Genomic DNA, 13,539 nt, shown 5'->3' with positions numbered 1-13,539 from the left:
CAGTTTCTGACACTCAGCAGCCTTCCCCCAGCCTTGCTGCAGCCACTGGGGTCCCATTACGGAGGAGCTGCAGGGTGGGAAGGGGCCAATCTCGCAAGCGAAGCAGATCACCCTCGAAGGACAAAAAGTAGGAGGTGTGGCAAAATGTTGTTAATTGTTTTATTCAAGGCCGAGGATCGTGGTCATATTTTTGTTACTGTTTTGGTCATTGTCGCCAGGTTGTGAGAGCTAGTTATGTGACTGACTGTTTTTTGGGGGGTTTCTCTCTATTACTTTGTCATGCGGGGAGGGCACACAGTTTGTTAAATAAAGAAATGTCTTTATTCAGAATGTGCACGTTTGCTCTTTGAACTAATTGTTGCCTTGACCGGCTTAGGGGTTGCGGCACAGTTTCATTCATGTTCTTTGAATGGCAGAAGCCATTCCCTCAGAGGGGGCCTAGAAGCGACTTGCTATAAGCCGCTGATGGACGGCCCTTGCACTTTGTGCCTCCCTCCCATCTTGGTGCTGCTGCTCCTCCTCCTCCTCCTCCTCCTCCTCCTCCTCTGCTGGTGCTCCAATGTCTGGTGGCATTGGCTGAGTCCTGAGGATTGCTAGGTTATGCAGCATGCAGCACACAACAACGAAGTGGGAGACTTGCTCAAGTGAGTACTGAAGGGCTCCTCCGGAATGGTCCAGACAGCAGAACCGTTGCTTGAGCACGCCGATTGTATGCTCAACGATGTTCCTGGTAGCTTGATGGCTCTCATTGTATCGTTCTTCAGCAGGGGTGCTGGGTGAACGGAGCGGGGTCATCAGCCAGGTGCACAGAGGATAGCCCTTGTCCCCGAGAAGCCAGTCTCCTGGGTGAGCCGGGGCCTCGAAAAGGTCTGCCACAGAAGTCTGGTGCAGGATGAAGGCGTCGTGGCTGCTGCCTGGAAAGCGGGCATTGACAGCAAGTATCAACTGTCTGTGGTCACAGGCCAACTGGACGTTCAACAAATGGAACCCCTTTCGGTTGCGGAAATCTTCGGCATTCTCTTGCGGCGCCCGCAAAGCCACATGCGTGCAGTCAATGGCGCCCTGCACCATGGGTAAGCCCGCTATTCTTGCAAAGCCCATTGCGCGCTCTTGCTGCTTATCCGGGGTCATGGGGAAGGAGATGTACTGTCGTCTCCTTTTTAAGAGGGCATTCGTGACTTGACGGATGCAGCAATGCACCGCAAACTGGGAGATATTGGCAATGTCCCCAGTAGCGGATTGAAAGCAGCCGGTGGCATAGAAGTTGAGAGCCACTGTTACCTTCACTGCCACCGACAGAGACGTCCTGCTCCTCAATTGAGGCTGCAGATCTGGCTGAAGCAGGTGGCAGAGCTCAGTGACCACCTCCCTGCTGAATCGCAGCTTCCGAAAACACTGCTCCTCAGACATATTGATGTATGAGAACTGTTGGCGGAAAGCCCTGGGAGCGTAAGGTCTCGTGTGCCAACGCCTGTTGGCCCTCCTCCGTCTGGCCCTCTCTCTCTGCGTCTCTGTGCCCTCTCAATGTAATGGAGAAGCCCGACGTTCCCATCCATTGCAGCCCCCATAGTATGTGGGCACTCAAAGTTATGCCGGTGAAAAAGCAAAGCAACTACAAAGTTCTGGTCAGAAGCCAAAAGTACCTCAGCGAGCGCTGACTCAATGCAGAAAGCTCTCTCCCTTTGTCTCTCTGCAAATCTCTCTCTCTCTCTCAGAAGGAGTGGTCCAAAAATGGCTACCACAAAGAAGCCAGGAAGAGCCCCCTTTAAATAGCGCCCCCCCCAGCCCCACAGCGACTGGGAACCATTCCAGTCAACCTGTCATTGGGAGCGACAGGCGGAAAGGAGGGGGACGCCACTGAATTTCCGGTCCGGGGCGCCCCAAGGGCGTTGCACTCTGAAATGACGTCAGGATCTGCGTGTGCAGCTGAGCAGGTGTTGCGGTTTAGCGCCGCCGCTAAATGTCCGCTCAATTTCGCGAGAAGCGCAGGTATCGCCGCGCACGGGCGCTAGCTGGTTCGCGCCCCACTTATCGCCCTCTTAAGGCACTAACGGGTGGCGCAACCAACTGAATTTCTCCCCCAAATTGTGTCTTAATGCGAGGAGCATTCCTAATAAGGCGGATTAATTAGCTGCGCAAATAGATGTCAACAGATATGATATAATTGGGATTATGGAGACATGGCTCCAGGATGACCAAGTCTGGGAATTCAACATCCAGGGGTATTCAATATTCAGGAAGGACAGGAAAAAAGGAAAAGGAGCATTGCTGGTTAAAGAAGAGATTAACACAATAGTAAGGAAGGATATTAGCTCTGATGATGTGGAATCTGTATGGGCAGAGCTGAAAAATACCAAGGGGTGGAAAACATTAGTGGGAGTTGTATACAGACCCCCAAACAGTAATGCTGAGGTTGGGGAAGGCATTAAATGGGAAATTAGAGTCGCGTGCAATAAGGGCACAGCAGTTATCATGGGTGACTTTAATCTACATATAGATTGGGCTAATCAAATTAGTAACAATACTGTGGAGGAGGAATTCCTAGAGTGTATACGGGATGGTTTCCTGGAACAATATGTTGAGGAACCAACTAGAGATCAGGCCATCTTAGACTGGGTATTATGTAATGAGAAAGGATTAATTAGCAATCTTGTTGTGCGAGGTCCCTTGGGGAGGAGCGATTATAATATGATAGAATTCTTCATTAAAATGGAGAGTGAAGTTGTTGACTCAGAGACTAGGGTGCTGAATTTAAATAAAGGAAACTACGATGGTATGAGGCACGAGTTGGCTAGGATGGATTGGGGAAAGTTACTTAAAGGGTTGACGGTGGATAGACAATGGCAAACATTTAAAGATTGCATGGATGAAATACAGAATTTGTTCATCCCTGTTTGGCATAAAAATAAAACAAAAAAGGTGACTCAACCGTGGCTAACAAGGGAAATTAGGGATAGCATAAGGTCCAAAGAGAGGACATATAATTTGGCCAGAAAAAGCAGCAAACCTGAGGATAGGGAACAGTTTAAGATTCAGCAAAGGAGGACAAAGGGATTAATTAAGAGGGGGAAAATAGAGTATGAGAGTAAGCTTTCAGGGAACATAAAAACTGACTGTAAAAACTTCTATAGATATGTGAAGCGAAAAAGATTGGTGAAGTCAAGCGTAGGTCCCTTGCAGTCAGAATCAGGGGAATTTATAATGGGGAACAAAGAAATGGCAGACCAATTAAATACATACTTTGGTTCTATCTTCACAAAGGAGGACACAAATAACCTCTCAGAGATGTTGGGGAACATAGGGTCTAATGAGAGCAAGGAATTGAATTAAATCAGTATTTGTAGGGAAATGGTGTTAGGGAAATTGACGGGGTTGAAGGCCGATAAACCCCAGGGCCTGATAATCAACATCCTAGGTTACTTAAGGAAGTGGCACTAGAAATAGTAGATGCATTGCTGGTCATCTTCCAAAATTCTATAGATTCTGGAACAGTTCCCATGTAAACCCACTATTTAAAAAAGGTGGTAGAGAAAAAACAGGGAATTATAGACCAGTAAGTCTGACATTGGTAGTGGGAAAAATGCTAGAGTCCATTATAAAAGATGTAATAGCAGAGCACTTGGAAAACAGTGACAGGATCGGACAAAGTCAACATGGATTTACAAAAGGTAAATCATGCTTGACTAATCTACTGGAATTTTTTGAGGATGTAACTGGTAGAATAGATAAGGGAGAACCAGTGGATGTGGTGTATTTGGACTTTCAGAAGGCTTTCGATAAGGTCCCGCTTAAGAGATTAGCATGCAAAGTTAAAGCACATGGGATTGGGGTAAGGTACTGTCTTGGATAGAGAACTGGCTGGCAGACAGGAAGCAAAGAGTTGGAATAAACCGGTCTTTTTCCGAGTGGCAGGCAGTGACTAGTGGGGTACCGCAGGGATCAGTGCTAGGGCCCCAGCTATTCACAATATATATAAATGATCTAGATGAGGGAACTAGATGTAATATCTCCAAGTTTGCAGATGACACAAAGCTGGGTGGGCATGTGTGCTGTGAGGAGGATGCAGAGAAACTCCAGTATTATTTCGACAGGTTGGGTGATTGGGCAGATGCATGGCAAATGCAGTATAATGTGGATAAATGCGAGGGGTTATCCACTTCGGTGGCAAAAACAGGAAGGCAGATTATTATCTGAACGGCAATAGATTGGGAAAAGGGGAGGTGCAACGAGACCTGGGTATCCTTGTGCACCAGTCGCTGAAGGTAAGCATGCAGGTGCAGCAGGCGGTTAAGAAGGGAAATGGTATATTGGCCTTCATAGCAAAAGGATTCAAGTACATGAGCAAGGATGTCTTGCTGCAGTTGTACAGGGCCTTGGTGAGACCACACCTTGATTATTGTCTGCAGTTTTGGTCACCTTATCTGAGGAAGGATGTTCTTGCCATGGAGAGAGTGCAGTGAAGATTCACCAGATTGATACCTGGGTTGGCAGGAATGACGTATGAGGAGAGATTGGTTTGATTAGGCTTATATTCGCTAGAGTTTAGAAGAATGAGAGGGGATCTCATTGAAACTTATAAAATTCTAACAGGACTAGACAGACTAGATGCAGGAAGGCTGTTCCCGATGGCGGGGGAGTCCAGAACCAGGGGTCACAGTCTAAGGATAAGGGGTAAGCCATTTTAGACTGAGATGAGGAGGAATTTCTTCACCCAGAGAGTGGTGAACCTGTGGAATTCTCTACCACACAAGGCAGTTGAGGCCAATTCATTAAATATATTCAAGAAGGTGTTCGATATATTTCTTAAGGCTAAAGGGATCAAGGGATATAGAGAGAAAGCAGGGACAGGGTACTGAATTTGGATGATCAGCCATGATCTCATTGAATGGCAGAACAGGCTCGAGGGGCCGAATGGCCTACTCCTGCTCCTATCTTCTATGTTTCTATGTTTCTAATTGTTAGGCTATACCCCCTAGACCTAGACTCTGCTACCAGCAGAAATAGTTTCTCTCTTTGCATAGCTGTAGCATAACTTCTACCCCCTTGTATTCTAGTCCTCTAGATATAAAGGCCAGCGATCCATTAGTCTTTTTGATTATTTTCTGTACCTGTCCATGCCATTTTAATAGAAACATAGAAACATAGAAGATAGGAGCAGGAGTAGGCCATTCGGCCCTTCGAGCCTGCTCCGCCATTCAATGAGATCATGGCTGATCATCCAAATTCAGTACCCTGTCCCTGCCTTCTCCCCATATCCCTTGATCCCTTTAGCCTTAAGAAATATATCCAACTCTTTTTTGAATATATTTAATGAACTGGCCTCCACCGCCCGCTGTGGCAGAGAATTCCACAGGTTCACCACTCTCTGGGTGAAGAAATTCCTCCTCATTTCAGTCCTAAATGGCTTACCCCTTATCCTTAGACTATGACCCCTGGTTCTGGACTCCCCGGCCATCATAAACATCCTTCCTGCATCTAGTCTGTCCAGGCCTGACAGAATTTTATAAGTTTCGATGAGATCCCCTCTCAATCTTCTATTTCCAGTGAGTATAAGCCCAATCGACACAATCTCTCCTCATACGTCATTCCTGCCATCCCAGGTATCAGCCTGGTGAATCTTCGCTGCACTCCTTCCATGGCAAGAACGTCCTTCTTCAGGTAAGGCGACCAAAACTGCACACAGTACTCAAGGTGCAGTCTCACCAAGGCCCTGTACAACTGTAATGATATATGTATCTGGACCCCCAAGTCTCTTTGGACCTTCACTGTTTCTAGATTTTAACTATTTTGAAGGTACGCTGATCTATCCTTTTTCGGTCCAAAGTGGATGACCTCACATTTGCCTACATTGAAATTCATTTGCCACATTTTTGCAAATTTGCTTAATCTATTAATATCTCTTTATAATTTTATGCTTCCATCTACATTGCTTACGATGCTACCTATCTTTGTGTCATTGGCAAACTTAAATATGTGGCTTTCTATCCCATCATCTAAGTCGTTAATAAGTATGGTGAATAGTTGAGGCCCCAAAACAGATCATTGCGGGACACCACTAGTCATATCCTGCCAAATAGAGGACCTGTCCATTGTTCCTACTCTCTCTCCTGCCGCTTAGCCAATTTCCTAATCAGGGCAATAATTTGCCTTCAGTTCCTCTTATGAGGGAATTTATATCATAATATATTAGATCAAATCAGGAATTGGTCAAAATCCGGATATTATTACAAAATCAAAAATCAAGATTATAATTCAAGCACAAATAGTGTTTAGGAACATGTAGTGTATGTACCTTTAAGAGGAACTATGTTTTTTTGAAGCCCTTGTGTACTGTAGTACCGGTAGTGAACACTCGGGTATATAAGCCTGTATAGCATCTTGTATAGTTAGTTCACCTCCAGACTTTGTTCAGTAAACACTTGTTAAATCAACTCCTGCATTCCGTGTCTCCATTAACACACGGATACAACAGTGGCGACGAGTTAGAAACGGACTTACCTGCAATTCGGCAGCACCTCAAGGAGATCGATTCCTCAGACGAAGGTCGAAGAAAAAAAAACTGTGGTTTCACCAGCTAAACAGGCTGGTGGCAGGTAGTGCACTGATCCTTCCTTGGCGGCGGGCTGGGGCTTGATCGGGTGGCTCTGCAGCGGGGCCGGGCAGCGAGTCGGAAGGCAGAAGCAAACAGAGACAGAGGGTGGAGCACTCAGGAGACGGCTGGCGCTGCAAAGCAGGTCGGCATTCGGACCAAGCAGAGGGAGGGGAAAGTCCCAGAGAGTCCGACGGGAACAATTCTCCAAGTGACGGAGAAACTGTTCAAAATATATGTGTAAATAAAAACCGCGGAGAACAGCGTTGGCAGCAGCGGCAGCGGCGGGAAAGCGCGGGAGGCGCCATTTTGACTCGGCAGGGAAGAAGGGAAAGCATGGGAGGCGCCATTTTTGATTTTCAGGATGCCTAAGACAGGCAATATTACTACTTTTGATAATGATATAGAGGATTGGACCACATATGTGGAAAGAGTGGAGGTATATTGCAAGGCGAATGAAGTAGCGGATGATAAAAAGGCATCGGTACTTCTAAATCTGATGGGCGCAAGGACATACGGGCTGTTACAAAACTTGATCACTCCAGCCAAACCGATGGACAAGAATTTTAAGGAGATTGTTGATACCCTACAGGAGCACTTAAACCCAACACCGCTGCTGATAGCGGAACGATTCAAATTCTTCAGGAGGAATCAGCACAAGAATGAAAGTAACGCTGATTACCTCACCGAATTAAGGAAGCTATCAAAGCACTGCCAATTCGGGGCAGGACTGGCAGATTCTCTACGAGACAAATTCGTCTGCGGTCTCCTAAGCGAAGGAACACAGAAAAGGCTACTTTCTGAGAAAGATTTGACACTGGACAAGGCTTTCAGTGTGGCTGTATCATATGAAGCAGCAGCAAGAGGAGCTGCAGAGATACAGCAAAAGCCACAGGACTTCGGCACCCATGAAATGACACGGGGTTTCGAGAGATGTTATCGCTGCAGCAGATCCACCCATGACCAGAGGGACTGCTGGTTCAAGGACAAAGCACGCAGGCAATGCAGAAAGATGGGACACATTGCACGTGTATGCCGATCTGGAAAAAAATCCACTGACAGTAAAAAGGTCAATAAGGAAAAGTACAGAAAGGTACAAATGATGACAGACAGTAGCTCCGAAGACCAGAAGAGCGATAGCGACTCCGGAAATAAGAGACTAAGCTGTCTCAAATTACATAATGTAATTGCCAAAGAAGATTACCAGACCATTTGGGTTACCCTCATGATAGCGAGGTCCCCAGTTAAAATGGAACTAGATACAGGATCAGCTCTGACCGTCATAAATCGACGGGATTACGAGCGGCTATTTCCGCATATACCTTTGAAAGACACATCCATTATCTTGAAGACATATACGGGGCAGAAAGTATACCCCAGAGGGAAAATAAGGGTGCCTGTTGTATACAACGGCAAGGAAATACAGAAGTTGTATTTATACGTTCTGCAAGATGGTGGTCCACCATTGTTGGGACGTGAATGGATCAGAAAGATACGTTTAGACTGGCACTCCATTCAGGCACTGACGGTGACCAGTAAGAAAAAAAATGATGATGACGTCATACCTGGACGATTAAAAGACATCTTGGCTAACGCCAAAGAAGTGTTTCAACAGGAACTAGGAACCCTGAAAGGCGCCACCACCTCAATAAAAGTGGAAGATGCGGCAATTCCCAAGTTTTTTAAGGCAAGGCCGGTGCCATACGCAATTCGTCCAGCAGTCGAGGCAGAGCTGGAGAATTTGGAAAAAGCAGGCGTGTTATCCAAGGTAGATTGGAGCGAGTGGGCAACACCCATCGTCCCGGTCATGAAGAAAACGTTGAATAATGATAAATCTGAAGAACAGAGAAAAATTCGCATCTGTGGGGACTTCAAGGTGACTGTAAACCCGGTTCTTCACACGGTACAGTATCCTCTTCCGAGGATAGAAGATATTTTCGCCTTATTATCCGGAGGGAAACGTTTCACCAAAATTGACTTGGCACAGGCATATCTACAGATGGATGTTGAAGAGGCCTCTAAAAAGTATCTCACGATAATCACACACAAAGGCCTGTACCAGTACAATCGACTGGTTTTCGGAGTAGCATCAGCTCCAGCTATCTGGCAAAGAGCTATGGAGCAAGTCCTGCAAGGGATTCCGGGGACTCAATGCTACCTAGACGACATCCTTGTAACAGGAGAAAATGACAACGAGCACCTTGCCAATTTGGAGCGGGTGCTCACGAGGCTGAGAGAACGGGGCCTATGAGCAAATCGCCCCAAGTGCGAATTTTTCCAGAAACAAATATCATATTGTGGCCATGTCATTAACGAAGAAGGGTTGCATAAGTCACCTGAAAAAATTGAAGCGGTCGTAAAAGCCCCAGCACCTGAAAATGTCTCACAATTAAGGTCATTCCTGGGATTAATAAATTACTATCATAAATTTTTACCGAACTTGTCAACGGTTCTGCACCCTCTTAACGCACTGCTACAAACGGGAGTAATTTGGAAATGGAGCGAAGACTGTAAACGTGCCTTCCATAAATGCAAAGGCTTGATCACGTCCAAGGAAGTGTTGGCTCATTACAACCCATCACTGCCAATCAGACTGGCGTGCGATGCATCCCCTTATGGCATGGGAGCGGTATTATCGCATAGATTCCCTGATGGCTCGGAGCGGCCGATAGCTTTTGCATCACGCTCATTGAACTCAGCTGAGCGTAACTGTGCCCAGATCGACAGGGAGGCACTCAGCCTGGTGTGGGGAGTGAAGAAATTCAACCATTACCTACACGGACAAAAATTTACCTTGTTGACTGACCATCAACCCCTCGTCTCCATATTCAACCCTAAAAAGGGCATTCCCATTATGACAGCGCAAAGGCTACAGAGGTGGTCCCTTTTCCTAGGGGCACACCAATATGACATAGAATACAAAGGAACAAAACAGCATGGGAATGCTGACGGTTTATCGCGCCTACCGTTGCCAACGGTAGAAGAGGCACCTACAGTGGACCCAGTGGAGATGTTCCACTCGACCATAGCGGAATGTTTACCAGTGACAAATTCTACCATTGAAAAGGAAACGAGAAATGAACCGACTCTCTCATGAGTCTACGATTTAACGGTGAAGGGATGGCCAGCACATGGCGAACCACTGTTGCCAGCATTCTCGCAAAGAAGAGAACAGCTGTCAGTGTGCTGAGGAACCTTGATGTGTGGATCCAGAGTGGTGATTCCACCCAAACTCCAGGATAAAGTGCTAAAGGAGCTTCACGAGGGGCATCTGGGTGGAGTGAAAATGAAGAACTTAGCCAGAGCGTTTGTGTGGTGGCCAGGTATCGATGGAGACATCAAAGAAATGACCAAGAGCTGTCTAGGATGCCAGAAGGTCCAAAACGCCCCACCACAAGCCCCTCTACATCCATGGGAGTGGCCCTCATCTCCATGGCAAAGGGTACATATCGACTTTGCTGGTCCATTTATGGACTCAATGTTCTTAATCGCGTTGGATGCACACTCCAAGTGGTCGGAGGTAATAAAGATGTCCTCCACCACCACGGAAAAAACCATCACAGTATTAAGGACCATATTTGCCAGGAATGGGCTGCCTGAACAGATCTGTTCTGATAATGGACCGCAATTTGTATCCGAAGAATTCAGGAAGTTCTTAAAAAACAATGGGGTTAAGCACTACACGTCCGCCCCATACCATCCCGCCACCAATGGATTAGCTGAAAGGTTTGTCCAGACCTTCAAGAAGGCCATAAAGGCCATGGGTAATGAAGACATAAATCTACAACATAAGGTAGATAACTTCTTGTTTGCGTACAGGAATGCAACACATGTGGTTACAAACCAAACCCCCGCCATGATGTTTTTCAATAGAAGACGAAGATGCCGGCTGGATTTGATCAAGCCAAACATCAGAAGGGACGTAGAGAACCGGCAATTTCAAGGCATGAATGAAAGGCCAACTAGAACCTTCCAGATAGGTCAACAAGTTTTGGCCCGGGACTACCGTACCGAGAAATGGCAGCCTGGAACTATTTGCACATGACTAGGACCGCTGATGTATACCGTGGACATTGGGGAAAGCATAATAAGGCGCCATGCTGACCAGATCATAGAGTCATCCGAAAAGGGACAACCTACACCACAACTCTATACGCCTAATGATGAAGCAGAGATACCCATAGTATCTACCTCCGATCCGGTGATATTGGAACCAGATGAACCCGACACTGGCATTCAAGCCGAATCGACCTTGCCAAAAGAACCTACTACACCACCGAAACCTACTACACCACCGAGGCGTTATCCGGACCGAGTCAGGAAGCCTCCAGAGAGACTGAATTTGTAATTGATTAACTTCAGCAAATGTGTAGATTATTGTTCTTCTAAACATGTTAATTAATGATTACTTAAAATGTTATGTACTATTTATCTAAAAGGGGAGGAATTGTAGTGTATGTACCTTTAAGAGGAACTATGTTTTTTTGAAGCCCTTGTGTACTGTAGTACTGGTAGTGAACACTCGGGTATATAAGCCTGTATAGCGTCTTGTATAGTTAGTTCACCTCCAGACTTTGTTCAGTAAACACTTGTTAAATCAACTCCTGCATTCCGTGTCTCCATTAACACACGGATACAACAGAACACACAAAATAAGAACCATTACATCCAGTTCCATTCTTATTATAGCCAGTGGTGAGATTCTACCTCAATGAGATGGGAACTTCCAGGTTGCCTATTTTTCTTCTTATATTACACTGACATTGCCTATGTTTGGAAGTAATAAAATTTGTGTCGATTTAGACTATATTAAATTTGGATACACTTGCCTCTTTGAATTTGGAGAATTAAATCTAAAGCCTATGTTTATCTGAAGCATGTACTACTTGAGATCTAGATGGAAAAGTGAAAAATATTGTGCGATACAAATGGCTAATGGCTTACCTGCTTCAATTTCTGGTACTTCTAGCTCAGCAAATGACTCTGTTCTACAGCCAGGTAATTCATTGTTCAAAAATGCTTTTGTTTCTTCATCACTTACATTGTAGTCTAGAAAGAATGAAAGAAAGACTTGCATTTATATAGTGCCTTTCATGACCACCGGACATCCCAAAGTGTTTTACAGCCAATGGAGAACTCTTCTGAAGTGTAGTCACAGTTGTAATGTAGGAAACGTGGCAGCCAATTTGCGCACAGCAAGCTCTCACAAACAGCAATGTGATAATGACAAGATAATCTGTTTTATTGATGTTGGTTGAGGGATAAATATTGGCCAGTACATTGGGGATAACTCCGCTGCTCTTCTTCGAAATAGTGCCATGGGATCTTTTACATCCACCTGAGAGAGCAGACGGGGCCTCAATTTAAAATCTCATCCAAAAGAAGACACCTGCAACAGTGCAGCACTCCCTCAGTACTGCACTGAGTGTCAGCCTGGATTTCTGTGCTTAAATCTCTGGAGTGGGACTAGAATCTACATATATATAAACGGATATTTCTGTCTGTCTGTCTGTCTGTCTGTCTGTCTGTCCTCACGTGTGCGTCTGTCCAGCTATGCGCTCGAAAGTTATAGGGCGTACCTACGCGTGCGTTACGTCGAAAGAAAGCTTACCGTTCCGAAACGGTCGTAAGCGTATTTACGTTTCGGCCGGACGAAAATCGCGCCCGCGGTATCCGAAAAACATTCAACATTCCACTCATTAGCATCTCATTATCCGCTCATTAGCGACAGAGTGACCTCGAGGTCGACCAATCGTACGCCGGGTTGCTGGCGCATGCGGCCGGGCCCTCCTACGGTCGAGTGACGGGACGATTGACCAATCCTACGCTTCAGTCACCTGACGGTCGACCAATCAGTGCGTGTGTGGGCGGGCCTTATCGTTCTGAACCGAGGTGAGTCGCCGCCATCTTGATTCCAAACTTTTCCTTTCTTTTTCCCGCTTTCTGCGTCTTTCAAAAAAACGTTGCTTTTAAAACACATATTATTTTTTAAACAAGTGAATTACTTTCTAAATCTTTTATCTAATCTCATTAATTTTCCTACCTTTCCCCGTTTTTCCAGGTAGGCCTCGAAGCCTCGGCCTCTCCTCCGCACCCACGCCCGAGCTAGGCACCTCCCAGCCCCAGTCAACAAGCGGCCCCCGATCGCCGCCATCTTTGTGAAGGCTGGAGGGGCGGGCCTCAACTGAGCGCCGCTACCCCGCCGCCATCTTAGTGGCGGCACGGAGCTCCGTGGAGCAGGAGCGCAGCAGCGTCTAACTCTTCCCCCCCCCCAGTCTGTCTCTCTCTCTCTCTTCCCCGCGCCTCCTGAATGCACGGGGGAAGAGGCCCGGGGCACCGTGGCCGCTTTCAGAGACTTCAACTCCGAGACAGGTGAGGAGGGTCTTTGTTCACGCAATCGGCCGCTCAGGCCCAGGCCCGGAGATCGGGAGGCGGAGAGGGGAGAAGGTTTACCAAGGCAACCGGGGCTCGGGCGGGGGGGCGGGGCTCCAGAGATCGGGCCTCCGGAGATCGCGGGGGGGGGGCGAGCCTCGGGAGACCGCGGGGGGGGGCGAGCCTCGGGAGATCGCGGTGGGGGGGCGAGCCTCGGGAGATCGCGGGGGGGGGAGGGGGGCGAGCCTCGGGAGATCGCAGGGGGGGGGAGGTGGGGCAAGCCTCGGGAGTTCGTGGGGGGGGAGGGGGGCGAGCCTCGGGAGATCGCGGTGGGGGGGGAGCCTCGGGAGATCGCGGGGGGGGGAGGGGGGCGAGCCTCGGGAGATCGCAGGGGGGGGAGGGGGGCGAGCCTCGGGAGATCGCGGGGGGGGGAAGGGGGGCGAGCCTCGGGAGATCGCGGGGCGAGCCTCGGGGGGGGGTGGGGGGCGAGCCTCGGGGGGGCGAGCCTCGGGGGGGGGCCGAGCCTCGGGAGATCGGGGGAGCGAGCCTCGGAAGATGGGGGGGGGTGAGCCTCGGGG

The 13,539-nt window shown here is 47.7% G+C and overlaps 1 protein-coding gene and 1 pseudogene across 3 annotated transcripts in view; one reads left to right on the top strand and one right to left on the bottom strand.

Annotated features, from left to right (window-relative positions):
- Window positions 1–13,539, top strand: part of LOC147106753 (natural cytotoxicity triggering receptor 3 ligand 1-like) — a 744,151-nt pseudogene that overhangs the window by 247,569 nt on the left and 483,043 nt on the right.
- The window catches only part of LOC147106758 (uncharacterized), a 141,492-nt gene that overhangs the window by 13,229 nt on the left and 114,724 nt on the right, over window positions 1–13,539 (bottom strand). For all 3 annotated transcript variants that reach the window (XM_086007844.1, XM_086007847.1, XM_086007845.1), the window contains one exon: window positions 11,534–11,638. In XM_086007844.1, coding sequence (XP_085863970.1) covers window positions 11,534–11,638 — 105 coding nt within the window. The remainder of the gene's footprint in view (window positions 1–11,533; window positions 11,639–13,539) is intronic.

The sequence above is a fragment of the Somniosus microcephalus genome, chromosome 15 (genome assembly GCF_052327205.1).
Source record: "Somniosus microcephalus isolate GS21.2 chromosome 15, FLI_Smic_1.0, whole genome shotgun sequence".
NCBI lineage: Eukaryota > Metazoa > Chordata > Chondrichthyes > Squaliformes > Somniosidae > Somniosus > Somniosus microcephalus.
The sequence above is the reverse complement of the archived record's forward strand: the minus strand, read 5'-3'. Positions and strand labels throughout refer to the sequence as shown.